This window comes from Peromyscus californicus, unplaced genomic scaffold, assembly GCF_007827085.1.
Source record: "Peromyscus californicus insignis strain IS unplaced genomic scaffold, ASM782708v3 Scaffold_1__1_contigs__length_55948999, whole genome shotgun sequence".
Classification (NCBI taxonomy): Eukaryota; Metazoa; Chordata; class Mammalia; order Rodentia; family Cricetidae; genus Peromyscus; species Peromyscus californicus.
Genome location: NW_026294492.1, coordinates 48,955,934 through 48,981,590, shown reverse-complemented (window position 1 = coordinate 48,981,590; position 25,657 = coordinate 48,955,934). Strand labels below are relative to the sequence as shown.

At 41.5% G+C, this 25,657-nt stretch overlaps 1 protein-coding gene across 1 annotated transcript; it reads right to left on the bottom strand.

Moving 5' to 3' along the window:
• Window positions 1-3,702: 3,702 nt before the first annotated feature.
• LOC128115750 (zinc finger protein 658B-like) lies at window positions 3,703-5,191 on the bottom strand. The gene is given in 2 exon segments (XM_052746782.1): window positions 3,703-3,854; window positions 3,857-5,191. Coding segments are annotated over 2 exon segments (1,353 nt in total). The 5' UTR covers window positions 5,175-5,191; the 3' UTR covers window positions 3,703-3,819.
• Between the last annotated feature and the right edge of the window lie 20,466 nt (window positions 5,192-25,657).

Genomic DNA, 25,657 nt, shown 5'->3' with positions numbered 1-25,657 from the left:
ATAAGGGCAGGAAAATGCTGTCTTCCTTCAAAGGATTGTAATTTAGTCACTTGTCTCACCTGAGTAAAATGACCAGCAGGTCTTACCCTCATCTCAAATCTTCTCAGCAGAAGTATTTCTGTTACAACAGGTAGCATAAGTTCTATAGAATGCCAGCAACCATGTCTAATTCATCTTGAGATTTCTTTAATGTCAGATAAGCTTATTTCCCTTGGGGTACATGTAGGAAGCAGATGAAGTTTTGGTTGAATGTATATAGTTGACCAGGGCATGATCATACCAAGGATTCCAATGTCTTATACCCAGGGGAATGGCAAAGCCTTCCCCTGCTCAGTCTTGAAGAAAAACAAAAGCCCTCCTCAGGACCACATATCAATGTTGGCAGTATGTAAAACTTACAATCACAGCTTCCTTCTCCAGGCCAACTACAATCTGACCCAGCTTCCCTAACAGAGACACTACCACACAACACCAAAAAGATTAACACTGTGCTGGATAGTTTTATGTCAACTTGACACAAGATGAAGTCATTTGAGAGGAGGGAATCTCAAATTTAAAAAGTCTACATAAGGTCTATCTGTGGGCAAGCCTATAGGACATTTTCTTAAATAATGATTGATATGAGAGGGACCAGAGGGACCAGCCCATTGTGTTTGGTGCTATCCCTGAGCTGGTGGTCCTAGTTCCTATCAAAAGACTGGCTGTGCAATCCCATAATGCACAATCCAGTAAGCAACCCTTCACAGCCTTGCATCAGTTTTTGCCTAATGTTTCCTGCTCTCACTGTCCCTGATGATCTGTTATATGGAATTGTGAGCAAAATAAACCCTTTACTCCCCAGGTTGCTTTTTGTCATGGTGTTTTATCACAACAGTAACCCTAAGACACCTGGCTTCCCCATTTAGCTGTATAAAATACCCCAGCTCCTCAGTTCAGATGTATTATAATACACACACACACACACACACACACACACACACACACACACACAAACACACATGCACACACAAATGCTGAGTTTCCTTAGTTTCCAAGCTGCAGCTGGTTGCCTCCATAAGAGGCCATGGACCTACTCAATACAAACTTTCCTGTATGTGTATCTTTCATTTCTTCATTCCCTGCTACTCAATTAAGGTTATCATGTAAGCAAAATGAACAATAAACCTTTATTTATGACTCCATCCTCACGCATTAGGTGCAAGCAATACTTCAAAAATCAAGACCACTTTTGTAGGCTCCGAAGGACTGTCTTTGAGAAAAAGGAGGAAATGAGGATTCCTACTACTAGTTCACAGGCAGGATGTTTATTAGCTCCAGGGAAGTATCTTGGGGAGGAGCATGGTAGAAGCAGAACACAGCACATGGAGCTCAGTCCAGACATCAGATGAACTGGTGCTGAAATGAGCTTCACATTGTTTAGCCAGGTGGCCACACCTTCCACCTGGGTTGACATCAGGGTAAACCTTCATGACCTTGGACTAGGATGCTACCTGCAGCTGAGGCAAACCCTGAAAGTAGCTTGGAAAGCAAGTATGTCCACTAAGGTTCCTCTTAAGAGGGAAGAGCAGAAACCAGTAAGAGGAAACAACTGTAAGCCAGACCCTAGCATAGGACTCAGAGCTGGCCCTGTCATCTGCCCTCTTGTTCAAGGGAAGTCTGAGATAAGACTGCATCCTTTGCAGAAAAGCATAGCATATTGGTACTTGTCTATTTGCCCAGGTATCCAGCCATTTAAAAATTGTCTGCAGCTTGGGTGGCATGGAAGGGAGCTGACAGGAAGAGCCCTTCATCTAATATTTTCAGGGTATATCAGCATGTTACAGCAAAATAAACTTTATCCTATACTCACTTGTAACCAAGTCAGCAGGATCATATTAGAGGTAAAGTTTGCAACTCTATTGACATCTAGGAACTCCAACGCTGGCAATACAAAAATGGTTCCAAAAAACATTTTCATAGTCACTCAAAAACAAGAATTCTCACCCACAAAAATGCATGAGATGTTCCTTTTATTTCTTAATTGTATTATCCTGGCTTGTAGTATGTCTGCAAATCTTGTAGTATATCTACAAATCTATATGGATCTTCCATAATTAATGTGCTAATTATGTTGATTAATATTTTCCCTACTGCACTGAGTACTGCTAAACTAATTTTCTTCACACTTTTGGGGTTTTCTAGTTGTACATGACCATGCGTGCTGCATTATTTCTATTTGTAGGTTTTCACTGGTGAATCAGTATTTTAAAGGTGGATAATAGTTGAGTATTACTATTGGTGTGTGTGTCTGTTCCTTTAGGATCAATTTTCAGATGAATCTACACTTATAGCACTAGTTTTAACACATGCAATGCATATGGGGGTTTTTCTAGAATGGACTTTCTAAAGTGCACTAATTAATGTCTTATAACGAGGAACTAATTTAACAAAACTGTGAACAAAGTGTTTTCCCCTTACTATCAATTTTGTGGTAGACAAAAGTTTTGAGGAAAATTTGTGGGTTCATTAAATGTTTTATACTATGACTTTCCAAGAGAAATGAAACATGCATATATGTTTACTCATAAAAAGAGAAGAACTGCTGGATAAATGAGACAGTTGATTAGCTTGATCTGTTTGGGAGGCATCCAGGCAGTGGGACCGGGTCCTGTACTCAGTGCATGAGTTGGCTGTTTGAAACCTGGGGCTTATACAGGGACACTTGGCTCAGCCTGGGAGGAGGGGACTGGACCTGCCTGGACTGAATCTACCAGGTTGAACTCAGTCCTCAGGGGAGTCTTTGCCCTGGAGGAGATGGGAATGGGGGGTGGGATGGGGGAAAGGCAGGAGGTAGGAGGGGGGTGAACAAGGGAATCCGTGGCTGATATGTAAAATTAAATTAAACTATAAAATAAAAAAAGATAAAAAAAAGAGAAGAACTGTAAAGGAACAAAGTACAGATGTCACTGAAGTTCATCTTGTTGAATGAACGAATTTTATTCAAGTTACTTACAGGAATATGTGAAAGGAGTTGCTTACAGTAGTAAAAGGGGCTCAGACAGTTGCTACCATGAAACTCCAACCCACCTTGGGATACAACTTATGAACAATGGACACCCTGAGCCCACTACACATGTGTAGGCCTGTCTACATGTTGGAGGGTATCATTTCTTTTTTTTTTTTTTCAGAGCTAAGGAGTGAACCCAGGGCTTTGTGCTTGCTAGGCACATGCTCTACCACTAAGCTAAATCCGCAACCCCCAGGAGGGTATCATTTCTTGGTATCTCAATTCATCAGAGCTTCTTCTAAGCAGCATTACTGGTCTGAGTTTCTTCAGGGGACTTAAGCATAAGAAATCCTATGTTTTGCAGACTTCCTAATGATATATGAAGGTGTTTTTTTTTGTGTTATTACCTTCCCTTCATGAAGAAATGTTGCAATCTCCAGAAAAATTTTAATCAACATTACCTTCCTGTTTTTACCACTTTGCATAAATTATGCAGTCTTTGAGGTTAAGAGTAAAATGTTTTAATGAATTTTTTTCTACATTCAGAATGTTTGCTCAGTGCAAACTATAGATATTTTCTAGGAGTTCAATTATATAAAGGATATCTAATCTTCATAATATTTTCTAGTGTCTTTTAAGGACAGAGCTTGGAAAAAACATATACAAAGTCATTTCCAACAGAAACTTTTCTCCCCAGGATGAATTTTCTGATGGATCCTTAGCGGTGTATGCTAGCTAAAGCATTAGTGGAATTAGCTACAAGTTTCTCTCCTGTATGAACTCTCTGATGTTTTTTAAGAGTTGAGGCACATATGAATGATTTCACACATTCACTACATTTGTAAGGTTTCTCTCCTATATGAAGTTGCTGATGTATTCTAAGTTCTGAAGTACTTGAAAAGGAGTTCTCACATTCCCAACATTTGTAAGGTTTTTCTCCTCTATGAATTTTCTCATGACTTCTAAGACCTGATCTATATTTAAAGAATTTCTCACATTCACTACATTTGTAAGATTTCTTTCCTGTATGGCTTTTCTTATGTGACTGAAGATTTGAGCTACATGCAAAGGACTTTTCACATTCATTACATTTATAAGGTTTTTCTTCTGTATGAAGTATCTGATGTCTTTTAAGATGTGAGATATATGTAAAGGATTTCTCACATTCCCTACATTTGTAAGGTTTCTCACCTGTATGAATTCTCTGATGTTTTATAAGAGTTGAGCCAGATCCAAAGGATTTCTCACATTCCTTACATTTGTAAGGTTTCTCTCCTGTATGAGTTCTCTGATGAGTTTTAAAATTTGAACTATTTGTAAATGACTTCTCACATTCACTACATTTGTAAGGTTTCTCTCCTGTATGAATCTTCTGATGATTTTTAAGAGTTGAACTATATGTAAATGACTTCTCACATTCACTACATTTGTAAGGTTTCTCTCCTGTATGAATCTTCTGATGATTTTTAAGAATTGAACTATATGCAAATGACTTCTCACATTCACTACATTTGTAAGGTTTCTCTCCTGTATGAATCTTCTGATGATTTTTAAGAATTGAACTACATGTAAATGACTTCACACATTCACTACATTTGTAAGGTTTCCCTCCCGTATGAATCTTCTGATGATTTTTAAGAATTGAACTATATACAAATGACTTCTCACATTCACTACATTTGTAAGGTTTCTCTCCTGTATGAATCTTCTGATGATTTTTAAGAATTGAACTACATGTAAATGACTTCACACATTCACTACATTTGTAAGGTTTCTCTCCTGTATGAATCTTCTGATGACTTTTAAGAGTTGAATTACGTGTAAATGACTTCACACATTCATTACATTTGTAAGGTTTCTCTCCTGTATGAATCTTCTGATGACTTTTAAGAGTTGAATTACGTGTAAATGACTTCTCACATTCACTACATTTGTAAGGTTTCTGTCCTTTATGAGATTTCTGATGTGTTCCAAGATTTGAGCTACATCCAAAGGACTTTTCACATTCACCATATTTGTAAGGTTCCTTTCCTGTATGAATTCTCTGATGGTTTCCTGTAGTATCGCTGGTGTTATAAGGTATACACTGAGATGATTCATAAAGCATTTTGCCAAGGTCATTATTTTTATAAGACTTCTTTTGGATATTCACATGTTGATAGACAGGACTCTTTGATCCTTGATCCATGCTGTTCTCATATTTACCACATATGCGATGTTTCTCTGGAAAGTGAGAACAAATAGGGCTAATAGGAACTGATGAATGAGTAAAAGATTCAATACTTGAAGTTCCCTCAAGTTAACTAGCATTTACTAGAAGCCGAGCTTCCAGCATAGGCCTTCTGTGTTTTACTATCATTAACTGAACAGTTATAAAAACCACTGCAGTCTCCATTAAACACAAGGATCACTGAAGGGGCTTCCATCCTTACATGGAATAGATATTTTGAAGAGGCAGGAAAAATGGGTGATTGAGAAAGCATCATATGTGGATTATTTCAATACAGAGTCATACTGTGCAGCCTTGGCTGACTAGGAACTCACTATGTATCCCAAGCTAGGCTGAAACTCACCAGTTCCTCTTGGTTCAGCCTCCCTAGTGCTAGGGTTGAAATCATGTTCACCATGACTAAAGATGTAGACCAAATTCTGAAAATTAATCAATGAAACAAACAAAACGACAACATAGCTACCACATTATTGTCTCTATTTTAAAACTTCTTCATTTTTTTAAATCAAAAGAGGTGAATAGATTGATTCAATAGTAAAACAAAAATATTCCAATCACTAACAATACTTTACTGCATTTACATTCTCTAAATATTCAATATTCTTTAAACTTTGAACTTTTCAGTTAAAAAACTAGTTAAGAGGGCTTGACAGATCACAGTATATAGCATTTGTTGCTTTTGCAGAGAGTGCAGAAAAATGTAAAAGAAGCCCCATGTAAAGTTATGTTTATTACCAGAATTTTCCTCATTTCTGGTAGCCATTGAATGTTCATGGATTTTACTTAAAAATAATCACAAATAATAGGTAAATCCAAACAATGAGTCAGGAATTCTATAAGAAGAGCATTCTTACCTACAAAAACGAGATTTCTGTAATTCTCCAACATCACATCAATATATAAAGTCCTCCAAGCAGAATCCAGACATTCCCACTCCTCCTGGGAAAAGTCTACATCCAAATCCCTGAACGTCAACAGACTCTGTAATAGAAAATTACCCATTTACCATGTGCTTTGGGCAAAATGCTTTCCTATGGAAAAGAAACATAAGGAATGACAGACACTTTTGTGATGCAGATGAGGCATGACAATTATTCAAAGACTAAAGTTTTTTAGAGGTTGGACAGAAATGGGTTAGCAATTTTAAGCATTAGCAGCTCTTTCAGAGGACTCACATTCAAATCCTACTACACAACTGAGTTTAACTACACTTCCATGGGATCCAATGCTCACCTCTGATCTCCGCAGGCAGGATATAGATGGCAGTCATGCATATATTTTAAAGCAAAAATGAAAGTTAATTTTGAAGAAAGATACTTTCTAGAATATTCATACTGTTTTTTAAAATCTCTGTAAAAAACAGGATGACATTGAGATTTGGCAAACATTAAACTTTTAGGGAATATGAAATAACTATTTGAGGTATGGATGTACCTTCCTGAGGGGCATTTTGATATCAAACATTATCACTGTGTCTAATCTCACATGGAAAAGTTATGATAAGCAAAACTGCTTCCAAATGTTTCTCCTATAGTCCTGCTCTCATATGGATACTGGCTCAATCTGAATCTTGGCTTCATGTGATGCTATTCTAAAATGCTCAGTTGGGATACTGAAGTCCAGGTTCCATGCTGCACCCTCTGTAGAACAATGTAGAAGGCAGAATTCAGGGATGAATTCAAAGTCAATGAGATTTGTCTTTTTACTGATAAGGAAGATCAGTAAGAGTGCATATATCTCATGTTCTAAAATACACAACAAAGTCAAATAATCTGTGACATTAAGTTATGACACTACTTGGACTACCATGAAATAAATAGAAAAATCAGTAATAGATACTGTTATTCCACAAGTCAATACAGATGAATAACAATTTCAGAAATTCCATATATGGTTTTACTACAGAATAGTTAGAGAAATTTGTATAAATAAATAGCCTATGTGACAATGCATTCAGATGAAGTAGAAAGATCTTCTGTGATCAAAAACAATGTACAAAGTTTGTCAGAATTATACTAATTCTTCATTAAGTATTTTGCTGCCTATGAGATCAGCTCAATTTAAAATTTGAAACTTGCCATTTTAACTCTGTCCTTTACTTCAATATTTGAGCTCATTCATCTAAGAGAACTTTAGATTGTATGAAAATTGTCATTTATTATTGTTCTTTCATATTTCAGAAAGAATACACAAGGTTATATCCCCACTTTTTCAAAAATGCCCATGAGAAATGTAAAGCTGGAGGCTAGAGAAAGACTTCAGTGGTAGAAAGAACTTGCTGTTTTTGCAGGGAAACCCAGTTCAATTCTATCTACACATGTGGCAGCCCACTACAGTACCTGATTCCAGTGCCAAGTGTTTGGTGCCAACCTCAGGACACCAGGCAGGCATTCAGTACATATAAAAACATGAAGAAAACATACACATATGCAAACATATTGTATTTAAAAGAAAGAAATGGAAACCTGTCCACAGCAACCTCACTTCAGAATCTCCACCTAGGTAATACAGTAACTTTGGGGAAGCAAAACCATAATATGAGGGAGCATTCCTCCTCCCAAAAGAAAAGGGAGCAAAATCTTTAAGAGAGGCATTCACTGAGGCTAGAAAATTGATGGGTTATGCACAGCTCCAAGACAACTCATTCTAGAAAAGTCTTCCTTCATATTTCACATGATGCAATATCAATATGGATCCCACTTTGCTTATAAAATGCACTGTGGTACAATGTCTAAAAAATAAAATGAAGGACAAAGAGAAATTACTAATCTATTGAGAATTATCCACTGACTATTGGAATCAAGAGACTGATAAGAGCAAGAAATCTCCTGAGACAAATATATTTCAGGTATTCAAAAACTGTGATCCCAGTCCCCAACTCAAACAGAGACCCCATGCTTGACCAGTGGCCACGCAGGCCACCAAAACTGCAGGTATGCCATCTGCCAGAGGACATTCACTCACTCTTTAGCTCCCTGACCCCCCTACTCTCAAACCCCTCCCATCTTCAATGCGGTGTCATGTCCAAGCCCACAACTCAGATGGAGGCCTCCTACCTGGTGAGATGTTATGCTGGCCACCAGAACTCTAGATAGGTCACCCACCACAGACCACCTCCACTCTCTCAGTGCCTGCCCAACCTACCCCCAACATTCTTTACCCTCCTCCTTGCCCTTTCCCAGCCCCTGACTCAAAGCACAGACCCCCTGATTGACCAGAAGCCATGCTGGTCACCACAAGACCAAGCAGGTCACACGCCAACAATATTCCTCTCATACACTCAGTGCACTTCCCATTCTCAATTCACCCACAACACCTCATCACCAAGTCTGAACCTCCAACTCAGGCGAAACCCTGCTTGACCAGATGCCTCCCCAGCCACCAGAAATCCAGTCCTCAACATGGATGAAGGACACATGCTCAACCACAGGCCACATCAACCTGGAGACCAGAGATTATACGGAAACCAAAGAACACCCATCCAACAAAGATAAACTCAGGAACTGACACCTGCACCTATAATCACCACAAACCCAGATGCCTAGATGCCAGCCCAAGAGCACAATCAATAACAGCCAAGGCAACATCACCACCAGAGCCCAGCTATCTTACTACAAGTCTTGAATATCCCAATACAACTGAAGCACAAAAATAAAGACATTAAAACCAGGTTTATGAAGATAATAGAAGCCCTTAAAGAGAACATAAATAAATCCCTTAAAGAAATCAAGAAAAATACAAACAAAAACATGGAGAAAATTAATGAATCCCTTAAAGAAAGACAAGAATAGAACAGTTGAAGGAAATGAATAAAACTTTTCAAACCTAAATATGGAAATAGAAACAATAAAGAAAACACAAACTGAAGGAATTATGGAAATAAAAAAAAGGAGGTAAGTACACAGGAACAAAAGATGCAAGGATCACCAGGAGAAGTAACACATGGATGAAAGAATTCCCATGCAGGGATTGCCCTGCACAGGGGAAATAGAATAGATTTGGCCAGTGGACTAGGGGCAGGTGGTAACTGAGACATGATCTACCTCAAGACCCAGCTATAATACTTTTGTGTATATACCCAAAGGGTGCTCCATCCTACCACAAGGGCACTTGCCCAACTATGCTCATAGCTGCATTACTCACAATAGCCAGAAACTGGTAACTGATGTCCTTCAGCCAAAGAATGCATAAAGGAAATGTGGGGCATTTACACAATGGAGCATTACTCAGCTGTTGCAAATAATCACATCATGAAATCTGCAGGTAAATGGATGCAACTAGAAGAAATTATCCTGAGTGAGGTAACCCATTATAACAAACACAGTATGTACTCACTTAGAAGTTAGCTTTAATAAAGGTTAAGAATCCTACAACCCACAGACCCAGAGAGGATAAGTAACAAATTGGGCTCAAGCTGGATGTATGGATCTCCCTGGGAAGGGGAAATAGATTATCCAGATGGATTAGGAGGGATCAAATGGTAGGGGAGGGATGGAGGAAGAGAGTACAGGGGAGAGGCTAATGAAATTGGAGAGCATTGGGGGGCTACGTGGAACCCTAGTGCAGTGGAAACTTTCAGAATACTATGAGAGTAACCCTAGGGAGGAATCCTAGTAATGGAGGAAATAGAGTCTGAACTGGCCATGTTCTTTAACCAGACACCTTCCAGTGTTGAGACAGGGACACCAACCCAGCCACAAAACCTACAGTCTATACTGACTGCAAGATATGCAGGGACAATGGAAGTGCAGAATTTTTGGGAGTGGGCAGCCAGTGATTGGTCTAATTTGAGGCCCATTGTATAAAAGGGAGTCCATGTCCAACACTGCCAGGAAGACCAGGAAGCAGAGGCTGGAAAGCCTAGAGACCTGCAATAGAAAAACAAAAACAAAAACAAAAACCAACCAAACAAAATAACATGTGTTCCAAATGATCCAAATGATATTCTGTTATACTCACGGATCAGTGCCTAGCCTAATTCTCATCTGAAAAGCTTCTTCTGGCAGTTTATAGGAGCAGATACAGAGATCCACAGCCAAACACTAGGTAGAGAGAGAGTCCAAATTGGAGATCCCCATGAGGTCCCTCCCCTCAGAGCACAAGGCATGTTCTTTTCTGAAAGGAACCGGAGGAGTAGAGAGGGGGAAGTGGGGAAGTGTGGGAAGAAACTGGGAGGAGTGGCAGGAGTTGGTTGGGATGTGTTGTATGTGAGGAAAATATAAATCAGAATTAAAAAGCTGAAATAGAAAAACAAACAAACACCTCATCACTGAATGATATCAAATGCCAATGAGAAAAAACAGTATACTGCAATCTACATCTATTCACAGAAACATCAGTTTCATGGCAAGAGCAAGCCAGACCATTCCATCTATCATCTGCCCACTCTATACTGCTGAAACATTTAGTATTAGGATTCAGACAGTGAGTCTCTTCTAAGTCTACTTCTCAACAAATTGTTCTGTGATACAAGGAAATAGTGCCATGTATTTGCATGGCCACATACATAATCTTGGTTCTGGAAACTGACCATCCCTGAAATGTAACCTTTGTGGCACATCAGACTTTCCATCATCACTAATATATAAGGACACAGATCCATCCTCTGTAGGAACTGTAGGGCATCAATATATGTCATTGATCATCATTCACAGTGGACTCTTTCACAACTGCAGGTCTTAAGTCTATGAAAAATATTTGCTCACAGTAGTTATGGAGAGAATATAAAGTAGGACAAGGCCGTGCTATGTAGTTGACATGATTTAAAAACAATCTTGATAATCAGAGTAAAAAAAGTCTTAGAAATGAACACATCTGATGACATTGTCCAAGGCAGAGTACTAAAGGCCTTCATGACTTCAATATCAAAATAATTTTCAAGGAAATATACGGACACAACACTGACCTGGTGCTCATTTACAGGAGACACAGCCATTTTCCTTGTTCTTCTCCGAGTTTCTGTCTCTGGAACAAAGACTGGAACCCTTGTTCACTTTTCACATCAAGGTGTCAAAAGCACAAACCTGCAGACACTACAACCATGTTATGTGTGTTGTGGACAATGTCATACACAGGAAAAAATCCAAACACCCAAGTGATACCAGGTCTTGTCAACATTTCTACAGAGAGGAGAGCATGTGAAATTATACTTAGAGTGCTAAAAGAAAATAACTCTCAGGTGGTGGGAGTCATCACAGCCTTCTTTCTGTTTCTAGGCCTGGCTATGGGAACAATATTCTTATTTAGGGCAGTTTTGTGACCATATGGGGACAGGGCTGTACTGTCTGCCTGCTTCCGGCTCATTACCTTCTCTGCCGGGGTCAATGAGCAGAGGTCCAAAAGTTTGCTCTTCCAGCTGACTTCTGCATTCTTCTGGTCTGTGCTGGGCCCAGATATCCGGGTCCCAGGGAGGGAGCCTCTGCAGATGGACTTGTCAATGGGGGTTCAGAGTGCAAGGGTGCACAGGTTCTTACTGACAGCTCTGGCTGATCTCTGCTTAAGCCAAGCACAAGAAGCTCCTAGGCTGAGAGACATCTGTCTCTCTGCCTGTCACAAGGATGGGGGTGGAGGCGGCAGGCCTGACCGGTGTATATGATCTGATGATGTTCCTTCTCCCTTCGTTCTTGTATGCCTGTTCTCTGTGTCTCCACACCTTGTCATTTTACTGCCTTTTTACACTGACGGAAACTAGATGCCTTTGGAGGCTCTCTGACTAAATAAACTTTTCCCCCTCTACAACTCCCTGTGACCTCCCAATGGAGAGTCTGGAAGGCTGGCAGCCTGGGTCTAGGGGTTGACCATGGCCCTGTGGACCTGGGTATAAGGGGAAGAGGGAACCCTTGGGCCTCAGAGGGGCTGAAGTGAAGGGACAGGCCTAGAGCCAAGACAACCAGAGTGTCGCCCTGATTTAGAAGAGCAAATTATTTTTTCTTTTCTGCTCACTTTTTTTTTTTAGACAAGATGTAGCCCACAGTGACCCTGCATTCCATATGTCCCTAAAGATGACCTTGAACTGCTCTTGCTGCCTTCAGCTATCACGTGCTGGTATTGCAGGTATGCACCACCATGTCCTGGATCTGGGGATCAAATTCAGGGCTCTGTGAATGCTAAGCAAGCACTCACCTAACTGAGCTACACTCCAGCCCCTTTCTAATTTCAAAGGACAGGAAATGGAGTTTCCTCTTCACTGTTACATTCCCCCCACACCCCCACAACGCTGTCCACAGTTCCTGGAACAAACTGCTAAACTGGCCAGCACCACCCCTAGCTCCTGGATGTCCTCCCACATCCCTGTGCAGGAAAAGGCTGAGGCCTGGGTTCTCCCTTACCTTAGCTCCAGGACCTGATGGGAAACTGCTGGAAGAAACTCAAGTATGGCGTTGACTTCTCTTTCAGCCTGAAACCACCAGAGATTCTGCCAATCCAGGCCCCTTCTCCAGCTCAGGCCCGCCTCCTTGACTACGTGTGTCCCTGACGTCAGGATGTCAAGGGGGTGGGCAGAGGCAGCTCTGAGATCCTATTCCTTTAAAACAGAAGGATCTGATGGAGGGTCCAATCTGTGCTTTGTCTTATTAAGTGAGGACCCCATACATCACGGGGCGCTCTTTGCAGTCACCATGGTGCACCTCCCCTTTGGTGTGCAGAAGCGCCCTGCTCTCTTCTGCTACCATGCTTCCCTGCCAATGGAAGCCTGGGCTTCCTGCCACTGGCAGCTCTGGAATCTGCCCCTATTTGCATAGGTCCTAAAGGCCCTGGCAACTGCCCCTGGATGACCTTGGAGTCAGCCTGCTGCAAGTCTGGCCGGCCTTGGATCCACAGTGTGCAAGGCAGCGGCTAGGCTGCTAACTGGTGGCCACATGTGGGAGCAACAAACCCTGAATGCAGATATGTTGACCTTCAGCTTTCATATACTGTTGCAGGGTCCCGAGCATCTGCATGGTGGCGGGTTGCTTTGTGGGTGACTCAGCACAGCCAGAGAGTCTGGTCTACCACCTGTCCTGGAAGCCTTTCCTAAGGAGCTTGGTTTGGTGGAGTTGTCCATGAGTTGGCAGGGATGCTTGAACCGACTGTGCTTTCCTTTTTCACATTTTTTTTTAACATTTATTTATTTATTTATTTATTTATTTATTTATTTATTTATTTATTTATTTATTTATTTATTTATTTATAATATATATAGTATTCTGATTGCAAGCCAGAAGAGGGCACCAGATCAAACTATAGATGGTTGTGAGTCACCGTGTGGTTGCAGGGAATTGAACTCAGGACCTCTGGAAGAGCAGCCAGTGCTCTTGACCTCTGAGTCATCTCTCCAGCCCTTCAGATCTTTTCTATGCTCTCCCAGTGGAAAGGAAGAAAACTTGAGAGGGGGCGGGTGCAGAAAGATTCATAGGCTCCTCCCCACCAGAGAGTTCAGATTGTTTTGCCCAGATGCATAGCAGTGGGAGGGTGTGGAGTGGGGTGCCCCCCCCCCCGTGTGGCTGCTCCCCATGCACACTCTGCAGTGACTGGGGTGGCTGGGGCCACCATTTACTTGTGTTCAGGCCTATGCACGTGTGCCAAGTGAGCAACCATGGAGGAGCTTTGACCTCACAGACTCTGTGTCCTGCATTAGTTGCTCCTTGAACACCTCCACTACTGTGCCCTTGGGTTTTCTTGTCCTGCTGGATGGAAGAGCACATTCTTTCAAACGGCTTATGTCCACGTGGAGCACCACACAAAAATGGCTGCTATTTCTGTTAAAGTTTGTTCTTCACCCAAAAGAAAGATTTCTAATTAATCAATTTCCTATTTGTAAGTTAACAGAGGTCCCATGGAGGTTCTTAATCTACTTAACTCTCATTCAGGATTTTTTCCAAGGTGATTGGCAGCTTCTGACCCATGTAGCTGAACTCTAATATACCATTCAGAAATTCTGACTTTCCATTTCTTGAAGAACCATCTTTTGTGAATTTTTCCAATCCTGATTTTTCTTCTCACTGTAGCTTCAAGGTCTTTTTTTAAAAAGTGGTGGTTCTTCTCACTTGAATCTTCAAATCACTGTGAACTACTCCTCTGAATAAGGACTTAATTGTAAGAGATGCCCTTTTACATTTTAAAATATAAAGGCATTGTGGTCCATGGTAATACACGATCCTTTCATTCTTGTTTGACAGAAGAGGAGGTGGAGACTTTTGCCTTTCAGTGAGAAATTGCTCAGCTCCTGGCCCTCATCTTCAGTACTATCTATTCAAATGGGAAATTTTTTCCTTTGGGAGTTGACTTCTAAGGCTTAGGATGTGGGCATCCTTTTGTGTTTTTCAACCTTTATAAAAATGATAGGGGAAGTGCAGTCTGAGAGGTAGTGGGAGTGATTGGGAGGAATAGTTCAGCAGTTGATCCCCAAAATTGTCACAAGTTTTAAAGAGAAGGGACTGTTTGGACAAGTGGAATAATGTGGCTGTGTTGTATTTATAGGCACTGGACAAATTCCATAAGAGGGTGTGAAGGCCTAGACTTAACTTTACAGGCCCAGGAATATGCCATGATAACTCGAATGGATACAGAGCAGTATCCTCCTGCAGACATCCTGTCTGCTGTTTAAAGGAAAGCTTAACAGGATCCAGATACTCCTGCAGACATCTTGTCTGCTGTTTATACAGGAAAGGAAAGCTTAACAGGATCCTGTCTGCGGTTTATGGCCCTTGGAGATATCTAGATAATCCTGCTGAGCAATCCAGATAATCCTGTTCAGTGGGTTGTAGTTCCCTGACAAAAGTCTAGACCAATAGTTTCAGAAAATCACCTAGCCCCTTCTACCCAGTCCCAACTTGCCAATTCCTGGCTTGTGGTTTTTCCCTACAAAATCCCTCTACACCTGGGCTCATGGCCATCGCCACATTTTCTTCCATCTGCCACGCAGCGGCCCAGGCTGAACCTGAATAAAAGGACCCTGATGTGCTTGCATCTGAAACCAGCTCCTTGGTGGTCTCTGGGGGTTTCATGAAACGGGTACAACAAAAGATTGAGAGAGCCTTCCAAGTAGGACAGGAGTAAAGAGCAGAAAAATGAAATCTTCCTCAGCCCTCAGGAGCCCAGAAACTGCAGTGCAGGGGCTTTTACAGCAGAAGATGCTGCTCTGGGGCTCTAATGCTCTACTCTGTGCTCTGATGCTGACAAAGCATTTTACACTTGAGCCCTTATCTGAAAAGCTAAAGAAAATTAGAGTGATGAGAAGAGCGACCATGTTTGCAGCTCCTCAGCCCCTGTGCCCTCCTCAGGGGACTGTACCACAGAAGTGTCTAGTTGGCCTCCCTTGCCCCTCTGCAGAATCTCCAGCTGGACAGGAAAAGAAACTCTTAGGGGTCTGGGTCAGGTCAAGCATAAGCTCAGCCCTTTCTGGGAGTGAGCCTCATAGATTGCCTCTGTTTCCTCCAGCTGAGCTTCCAGGGCAGAGCAGACCACAGGCTTACCCATTTCTAGTTCAAGGGCTCCACAATCCTGCATCAGTCAGCACAAGGCTACTGATGCCCAGAGGACAGGCCACATTCCCATCCAAACTGGCTCCCAACAGTAACAGGCAAGTTGGAAGCTTGGAACCCCCTTCTCTGTACATGTGGTGTTCTTGCCTGAGCACAGGCATAGGGGGAAACTAGAAATGCATGTTCCCTCAGCTCCCTTCACTACCCAGCTTGAGCAGCCATGGGGCTCACTAGCTTCTAGCCTTGTCCACCCCCTCCATCACCTCCCTCCCTGGATTGTCTGGCACAGCTTCTCTTGCATGACTAGAAGACAGGCCAGGCCAGATTTCTACAAGGAACCCCTTTAGTGATGCCCTCTCTCTACATCAGCCTGCTTGGTGACAGTCATCAGCCCTCACAATCCCAGACACAGTGACCACCATTGCCACTTAATGGGCCAGACTTGTTAATATCTAAAGCCCAGGGGCTTCCTCTTAGGTCAGTTTCCCCATTTTCTGACAATGGCGTCTCCTTGCCTTTTTGCCTGGGTCAGTGACCTAGGACCAGTGACTATGACCTTCAAAGACCTGTATGACCCTCTGCATCTTGCCTCAACCACTTACCCAGCCCTGTAGCGATCTGGCGACCTGATGTAAGTTCTTTTCCCCATTGCTCTGTTCCATTCTTGCTCATCCTATGTCCCAGTTGATGAGACACCAATCTGAAGCTTCCCGGGAACACCCAAAGAAGGATCTTCTACCTAATTTTAGTCCTCCTTCTTGCTAGTTTTTCCCTTCCCAGCATCCATTACAATTTATAGGTGTTTATGATTTTAATAGCTGTCTCACTCAGAGGAAGCACTTAGAGTATATTAGCACTAGGCATCAGAAACAATGTTAGTTTATTCTTGTTCTTTCTCTCATTTTAGGACTTCACAGGCCCCACTAGAGAGGCACATTGCTGGGCTCCAACTACAGCATCTGTGACTCCATCTGCAGGTAGGAAGAGGAGGGAACCCTGTATTGGCTTAGTCAGTACATAGCAGTGGCTTCCTAGGGATTCCATTCTCATCAAATGACAAATAAGAAAGATGCTGATATAAATCATCATCAGAGAGGCTTCCTCCAGTGGCCAATGGGAGCAGATGCAGAGACCCACTGTAGAGGGACCAGCTTTCTGCAGATCAAAGACATTGGGAATGAGATGCAGAGTTAGTGAGAAAAAACACACAGACTTCTTTCCTGAGGGATAAGTGCTTCTTATCTGCTCTTTATTTTTAGCCACCCTGCTTAATGTCACCACACCAAGTTGATCACAAAAAGGATTTCCCCCATAATCAAAAGGTACACAGTTACAATATGATCAATGTAAAGTGATATTTTTTCTGGAACAAGTCAACCTTAGTACATTTATTTGCCACATATTTCTTCACTTTCTGAGAAACCCACATTCAGTTAAACATTCATCTTTTAGACTTCTCACAAAACCAAGATCCTTTCAGCCACGACCATTTACATAAGGAGTAGTTTTTGTGATTGCCTGGGAAACAGGTTACTAGTTTCACTTTTCATATTTTTTAGAGTTATGTCCAATTATCTTAACTAGCCATCCAATTCTTTGTTTTTCAGTTACATGAAGTCATTATTGAAAGCTTTGTTTCAGCTATGATGCACACTGAAACTCATGAACACATTCACCAACATTAAATGAACTTGAGACAGCCTGGCTCCTGAGACACAATTGTTTTTCTTAATCCCTAACCAGAACCACAGTCTGTGTAGCTCTTCAAGTTAAACTCTTGTGTCCTAGCTGTGTGACACTTCCTTGTTCTTATTTTCTATCCTCTGCAGCCCCTGTTTGTCTGGGTGGGGCAACACTAATCCTACCTTTACCTATATTAATTTCCCGACTAAGCTAACCCCTATCATAATCCCTTACTGTATTTATCAAAAACTCTTAATCATCAAATCCCTTTTAAATTAAAACTATTATAGTATAAAATCACTGCTTCAGTTAAAGAGTACAGCTTAAGAGGAAGTCATCTTCATAATAATCCATAGGAAACATGCCAAGTAGAGCAGAATATTTCCAATCACACTACCTTAAAGGCAGTGGGGACCCCCCTACACCCATTTACACCACGCCAGATACCAGGGAAAAATGGCAGACCAGAGAAAAGCAGCAAACAGGTAAAGCACAGCAGTAGCAAGAGACAGTCCAGAGCCAAAACCCTCAGGGCCTTGCCTAGCCAAGATTCACCCATCAGTGCCTTCCTTCCTGGTGGGCTAATCTCTTGAAACTTAATGGCCACCTGATGCTCCTCTCACATGGCCACCAGCCCCCATAGCCAAACATTAGGCAGAGCCCAAACTGGAGACCTCCACTGGGATCCTCCAGTTAGAGCTCAGGAAACCCTGAAGAATAGGGAGAGGAAGAAATGTAGGAACCAGATGGGAGAACACCAGGAGGAAAACATGGCCCATAAAATCAACTAAGAATGGCTCATAGGGGCTCACAGAGCCTGAAGCACCAATCATGAGGTCTGCATGGCTCAGCATTAGGTCCTCTGCATATTAGTTTTGGTTGTTAGCTTGGCATTTTTTGTGGGACTCCTAACACAGGGAGTGGGGATGTCTTTGACCCTATTGTCTGCTCTTGGGATCTTTTTCCTTTTACTGGGTTACCTCACCCAGCCTTGCTATGAGGGTTTGTGCCTAGGCTTATTGAATCTTTTCATGCCATGTTTAGTTGACATCCTTGGGAGGCCTGCCCTTTTCTGTAGAGAATCAGAGGAGCAGTGGATCTGGTGGAGAGGGGAGATGGGGGCTGGGAGGAGTAAGGAGATGGGAAACTGTGATTAGGATGCATTGTACAAGAAGAATAAATAAAAATATATGCCAGGTGGTGATGGCACAGGCCTTCAATTCCAGAACTCTGTAGCCAGAGGCAAGCAGGGCTCTTTGAGTTTGAGTTGGTCTACAGAGCAAGTGTGGGAGCCTGTTCTCGGGTTCCTCGTGGCTTTACCCAGCATGTCTGAATAGAGGATGATTAGGACCACGGGCCTGAGTGCAGGTGTCTGGGATGGTCTGCACTTGGCTGTGTTGGGGGAAGGAGGTCTTTTGCTCCACCCCTTGGCGTCTCTATAAAAACCCTGGGGCAGAGACAGTCGGGGCCCGTTGGAATAGGTTCCAGGCCCTCTCGAGGCTATCCTTTATTTTCTATCTGTTTATCTCCGTGATATTCTCCACAATAAATCCTTCTATCTAATATTTCCTGCTGCTCACACTCAAGAAAACTCTGGGGAACTGTGGGGGTGGTTGGGTAAACGCCCCACAGAATGGCGCCATGAACAGGGACTAAAGAAAAAAGAAAAAAAAGGGACTAAAGAAAAAAAGGGGGGACTAAAGACAAATGAACAGGGACTAAAGACAAAGTAATAGGGACTAAAGATAAAGGAAAATAATAGTTTTATTACAGAGTTTTTGGCGAAAGTGCTGAGTCAGCCCTGCCAGTGGATAAGGCATGCTGGTGTTATGGAAAATATATATTTTATATATATATTGAGAGGCAGGGGTTTTATCCTCGAGAGAAAAGGAAAGCGGACTGGAAGGATGTCCGATGCTGCAGCGAAATTCTTTTCTGTCAAAATTTTCTATCTTGTATCGCTTTCTCAATTTCTACCTGTGAAAAATAAGTATAAGGCTAGAGTAGTAAAATAGCGTAGGAAAAACTTAGAAGTGTAAGATTGTGTAGGAAAAAATAAGTAAGGCAACTAGACAGAAAAACTCTTCAATTTTCTAACTTTGGGGGCTGTGAATGCAAACTGGGGGAAAAATCTTTCTTTGGGCTTTACGGGTAGTAAAAAAAGCTCTTTGAGCTTATGGGGAAGAAAAAGTTTCCTATGGAAGCTTTTGACCTGGGGACAGCTGAAATGCTAAGTCCAAGCGGCAGGAGAAAGTGATTTCTCCCTGAGGCAAAAATGGGGGTGTAAAAAGCCAAAGTTAGCCAGGCGGTGGTGGCGCACGCCTTTAATCCCAGCACTCGGGAGGCAGAGCCAGGCGGATCTCTGTGAGTTCGAGGCCAGCCTGGTCTCCAGAGCGAGTTCCAGGAAAGGCGCAAAGCTACACAGAGAAACCCTGTCTCGAAAAACCAAAAAAAAAAAAGCCAAAGTTTAAAGTTGGGAAGTTTTGGGAAAAGTTGGTCTTTCTCCTGGGGAAAAAAATCTTTCTCTTAAACTATAAAGCTTTTCTTGGAAAATTTGGGGGGAAAAAACTCTCTAAAAAGCCTTCATCTTTCTCAAAAGCTCTCAAACTTAAAAACTAAAGCCTTTAACTTTCTCAGGAAAAAAATTAGAATCACCTGAAGATATTAGTATGGGGACCACCTGTGATTAGCTCTAAGGGAAAACAACAAACCTCTTAAGACAGCAAAACCTCTAAGTTCTGTCTTTCAAGCTTTAAAAATCCTCCCTGCAATGCAGGAGGCAGGGACAAGTTCCTAAAAACCTCTTCTAAGCTGTCTCTTCAAGCTAGTAAAATACAGTGGGTCAGAGTACCCTGAGGGAAACGCTTGGGAGAGTGTGGGTAAGGAGCTACAGAGAGCCCAAAAGGGCGGGAAACTTTACCTGAGAAAAGCAAAAACGCCAAGCTTTTCAGTTACAACCGAGCTGAGGCATCAAGGGTTTTGTTTCTGAGTGAGCATTTCAGAATGACAAGGTGCTTCTAATCGTCCTAATGCAAAGATCCCTTGAAGCAATGCAAACTGTTAGCATTGTATCCTTTTTTCTGACCAAAAACCCAGAGGCGACTGGCCAGCATCTCTGAGTTGCAGTGCATTTCGGGGATACTAGGGTTCCTGCAGTGGTAAACTTCCTGGAGCACAGAGCTGAGGCAGGAAGGTGCAGGACCCAGGGGAAGATTGCTAATGAACAAACAAAGCTAAAGCCAGTGGGAACGGCACAGTTGTCCACTTTCCTACAAGTCCTGGGTTTGATAAGTCCACAGCTGCAAAAAGAAATCTGAGAAAAGCTTTCCTATCAGAGTAAGGACCTTTCTGGGAAAACAGTAAAGCTGAACTGTGTCTGAAGCAGTTGTGCTGCTGAGTCAGAACGCTGTCTGGGGAAAGAGCCCAGCCAGGACAGAACAGAACTATCCAGGAGCAAAGCTTTCTTTTCTGTCAGAGAAAGCACCTCTTTGAGAAAAGCTTTGTTTTAACTGACTCCCTGAGATGAGGGAGTGTAGCCCTGAGGGGTGATTGCCTCTGGCATAAGCTCTGTCCTTAAGCACCCAGACAAGCAAACACAACCCACTGGGGGACTGGGCCAGGTGAAGGCCTGATGAGGCAAAACACCTGTCCTAATGGGAGTTTAGAAATGGCAAAAACCTCCCTTGTTAGATTTTCAGTCTGTACGCAAACCACGCAGACCCCGAAAACAAACGGACAAAAAAGCCCCTACCTTCAGGAGCAGGGAAAGCCGCCACTGTAGTGTCGGAAACTGTTTCTGGGGTAGAGGGAATAAATTGAGAACAAACTGGGAACTGTCTGGGAAAAATACTCCGAAGAAACAGAAGGGACATATTCCTCCCCAGAAAATGTGACCTGTGAAAAGCTGCTAGAATTTGAGGCGGATTCGGAGGGAGAAAAAAAGCCCCTACCTCCAAAGGCAGCTAGCAGAGGTACAGAGCCTCAGACAGATACCTGAAGCTCTGCATCTGGTGGGGAGGAACAAGCAAAATGAGAAAAAAGTCAGTGGGAGAAAATCTCTCTGAAGGAGCTATGGAAAAGCTGTTGTAAATGCTTTTGTTTTTCACTGACTGGCTAAGACAAACACAAACCCCAAGGAAAGTTGTTATCAGAAATGCCAGCCTTAATGCGTGCTAATGAGGCAGGTGCAGTTCTGATTTGGGGGCCAGTGTCAAATGAAGGAGAGACACCTGTTAAAGCCAGCTGAGGAGAGACCAAAAACCTCCCAATGTCCAATAATTGAAAATGTAAAATGCTTGTTCAAATCTCCCGTTGCAAAAGCAAAAAACTTTGTTCAAACCTCCCAGGCAAGAATTTGTAAGCAAGTCTGGTAAAACAACCAGTTGACTCTCAGACCCAAAAAGAACTATGGGAAACGACTGATATAAAGGACTGATATAAGGGACTGTTATTATTATGGACTGATATAAGGGAACTGCATTCTGGGAAAGGTAGTTTTTCCACTAAAGATGGCGACATTGCCTTGAAACACTTTTGTCAGCTCGAAAATACGTTCATGGTAAACTTAAATACAGCTCTTAAAAGAATAAGGAGGAAAATCGTCTAAGAGTTTAAGTGTCAGTTCCAATGAAAAATTGAAAGGATACGGAACTAGGTGCTTCGCGGTTTGGGACTCCATTGGTAAAATGCCTTATTTACCCTAATAGCTGTGCAAAGTCTTTAACGATAGTTGGATGACAAAAAGCAAACAAGCCACTTTAAAATCCTTGAGAAAGCAGTTTATACACTGAATGTTGTCTTAGATATGAAGAAACTTATGTTGAAATTAAAAAAGTTCTTTACCTCTTGAACAAACAGCCTGCAATGAGTGATTCCTTTGCAAATCTAATTAAGGGGATAAGAAACAGGCATTCAAAAAGAAATGACTGCCGGGCGGTGGTGGCGCACGCCTTTAATCCCAGCACTCGGGAGGCAGAGCCAGGCGGATCTCTGTGAGTTCGAGGCCAGCCTGGTCTCCAGAGCGAGTTCCAGGAAAGGCGCAAAGCTACACAGAGAAACCCTGTCTCGAAAAAACCAAAAAAAAAAACCAAAAAAAAAAAAAAAAAAAAAAAAAAAAAGAAATGACTGCTTTATAGATGGGAAACAAACTTCAGAAAATCTAGCTGTCTTACAAAAGAGTTGCTTCACCTGAAAGTTCCTTATAAGAAATCAATGCTAAATATTACAGCTGCTAATAACATCAGGAGTAAAAGCTAATGAAGTGAAAATACTAAATACAGTTCGGAGCTGTGCCACTTGTGGCTTTACTAGCTCCTTTAGAAAAATACTTTATATCACCTAATAGCTGTGTGGTATTTGGCAAAGACCTTACAGCAGCTAAATACGGTAATTTCACCCTCACTGTGAAGTGAAGTTTTTCCGTAGAACAAACCAAAAGTACTACTGTAATAGAAACGTTTGTCTGAATTGAAGCACTTTGGGGAACTACTATGAATTTGGGTGAAGGGACAGCCTCTAGTTAAAAACTGTCTACCGCTGACAGTGCATCTCTGCTGGTCCGGAATGGCTGAGAGAACTGGCAACTTTGGAGTGTGGCGTCATCCTGGAAAGGTTACAGTCCCCTAGCAACAACTATCACAATTCTGTAACAACACTCACTAAATCCCAGTGCTTTATAACAAAGCTGACTATAAACTCTAAACTTTAGCAATGATGTACGTACTTCCTGTCTAGTTAAGAATCTTTCTAATAGAGATAGTGATAATAATTAAGAGTAAGAAATAGAAAAAGATGAAAATAAGATGTGAGTTTGTAGAAATTCTCTTGTTAGATCTCTGTGTTAAGAAATCTTTAGGTGTTTGCTAAGTTAAATATATGCTAATGGTAGCCCTATATAAGTTTGTAAAATAGATCTATAGAGTTCCTTTAAGAATATAAGCTTGCAAGAAATATCTAAGGTAGTCTTAAGACATGTAGTAATAAGCTTGTAAGAAGTAAAGATGCTAGTTGTAAATGTAAGTTTAAGTAAGAAATTTGATAAGTATATAAGTAATAAAAATATATTTGCTAAAGTAGTTCTATAGTTTCCTTAAGGAGTATAAATAAGTAGATGTTAATACGTTATATGTGAGTTTGTACAATGTAAATGTTGAATGTGAGTCTAAATGCTTTGCAAGGCAAAAAATGTTAAGAGTGAGTCTATTCTTAATGTATATGGTTGAAAGAACCTGAGACACAGAAGGTAGTGTCGCAGTAGACTGCAAAGTAGGCAGTCTGAATGTTTTAAAAAAGCTCCAGAAGCCGCTAAGAAGTTAAGAATGGCGGATGACAGAACCAGCACAAGGCATCCCCAGCTGAGATCCATGGAAAACCGACACAACACAGAAAAACCTGAGCTAACATCAAAAACGGTGCGGTTTAGAATACTACTGAACCTAAAAAGGTCTCTGGCTTGAGAATAAAAGTTCGGAGATGCTTGTTTGAACAAAAATTGTTAACTGCAAAACGTTTTGGTTGAAAAACGTCTCTTCATATTTTGAAGTGAAAGCCTAATACCAGAATTTATTTGCTTGAACTTTTTGAACTTAAAATGAGATAAAACTACAAAAAGATTTTTGTTATGGATTTCTTCATATTTGGAAGGATAGTACCAGAATTTATCGTTTGAGTTTTAAGACTTAAGAAATGAAATGAACAATAGAGATTTCATTGATATGGGACAATTTTGAGTTTACTTATAGTAATGACCTAGGAACTGTTTTCTGGAATTGGGTTAAAAAAGGAACTGTTTAGCCGGGCGGTGGTGGCGCACGCCTTTAATCCCAGCACTCGGGAGGCAGAGCCAGGTGGATCTCTGTGAGTTCGAGGCCAGCCTGGACTACCAAGTGAGTTCCAGGAAAGGCGCAAAGCTACACAGGGAAACCCTGTCTCAAAAAAACCAAAAAAAAAAAAAAAAAAAAAAAAAAAAAAAGGAACTGTTTAAATGAAGAAATTTATTTCTACCTGGAATCAAGATGCAGTTTTGTGTATGCATATATGCTTTATTAATTGGTGATTCATGAATTGTTTTGTGGAACTGTTTATGTAAAAATGAAATTACTTACAGAACTGGTTTTGTGTTACAAATGGAACTGTTTAAACGGAAAAGTTTGGGTTTTCTAACTAGGTTTGAGATTTTGTTTAAAAAATTATAAAGCAAAGGAGGAGTTATGAGGTTGAATTATGTTTGCAGAAATTATGTTTAACCTATTGATATTAATACACCCTGGTTTTGTGGAGTTAAGGAAATATTTAAGTTTGATGTGAATACATCGAAGTTTTTCCTATGTTCTGTTAGCAAGGAAATTTAAATGATTAAAAGTTAAAGTTGTAAGATGGAGAAAATTGTTAACTATATATAGCACCATATATGCTAATTCAAATGGTTCTGTTAAGAGTTTGCTTTGAGTTGTAAGATTGAGAGAATTGTGACTATGTATAGCAATATTTATGTTAACCTGTTAATGGTAATGATGAAGCTAAGGGATTCTTTAAGTTTGTAGTCACCTTAAGAGTTTTTGGTTTAGAAAGGGCTTGAGGCAGCTAAGACTGCTGTAGTCACCTTGGACCTAATTCAAAAGAGAAATGCCATCTTTATCATCCTCTACTCCCATATTGGGAGGTGTAACAGCTTGGAGATTGCTGTAAGCCATTATTAGTTATATTTTTATATATTAAGAAAGGGGGACCTGTGGGAGCCCGTTCTCGGTTTCCTCGTGGCTTTACCCAGCAGGTCCGAATAGAGGATGATTAGGACCACGGGCCTGAGTGCAGGTGTCTGGGATGGTCTGCACTTGGCTGTGCTGGGGGAGGAGGTCTTTTGCTCCACCCCTTGGCGTCTCTATAAAAACCCTGGGGCAGAGACAGTTGGGGCCCTTTGGAATAGGTTCCAGGCCCTCTCGAGGCTATCCTTTATTTTCTATCTTTTTATCTCCGTGATATTCTCTGCAATAAATCCTTCTATCTAATATTTCCTGCTGCTTGCACTCAAGAAAACTCTGGGGAACTGTGGGGGTGGTTGGGTAAACGTCCCACAAGCAAGTTCCTGGATATCCAGAGAAACCCTATCTTGAAAAACGTGTGTGTGTGTGTGTGTGTGTGTGTCTATGTGTATGTATAGGTGCTGTGTTGTGGAATATTATTTTAACTGGGCAAAGATGTGTTAGATTTCCTTATGCTGTGGAATATTACTTTAACTGTGTAAAAGTGTGTTACATATGTTTCTGCTGCATTTGTTTAATGATGTAAGTCTTGTTATAT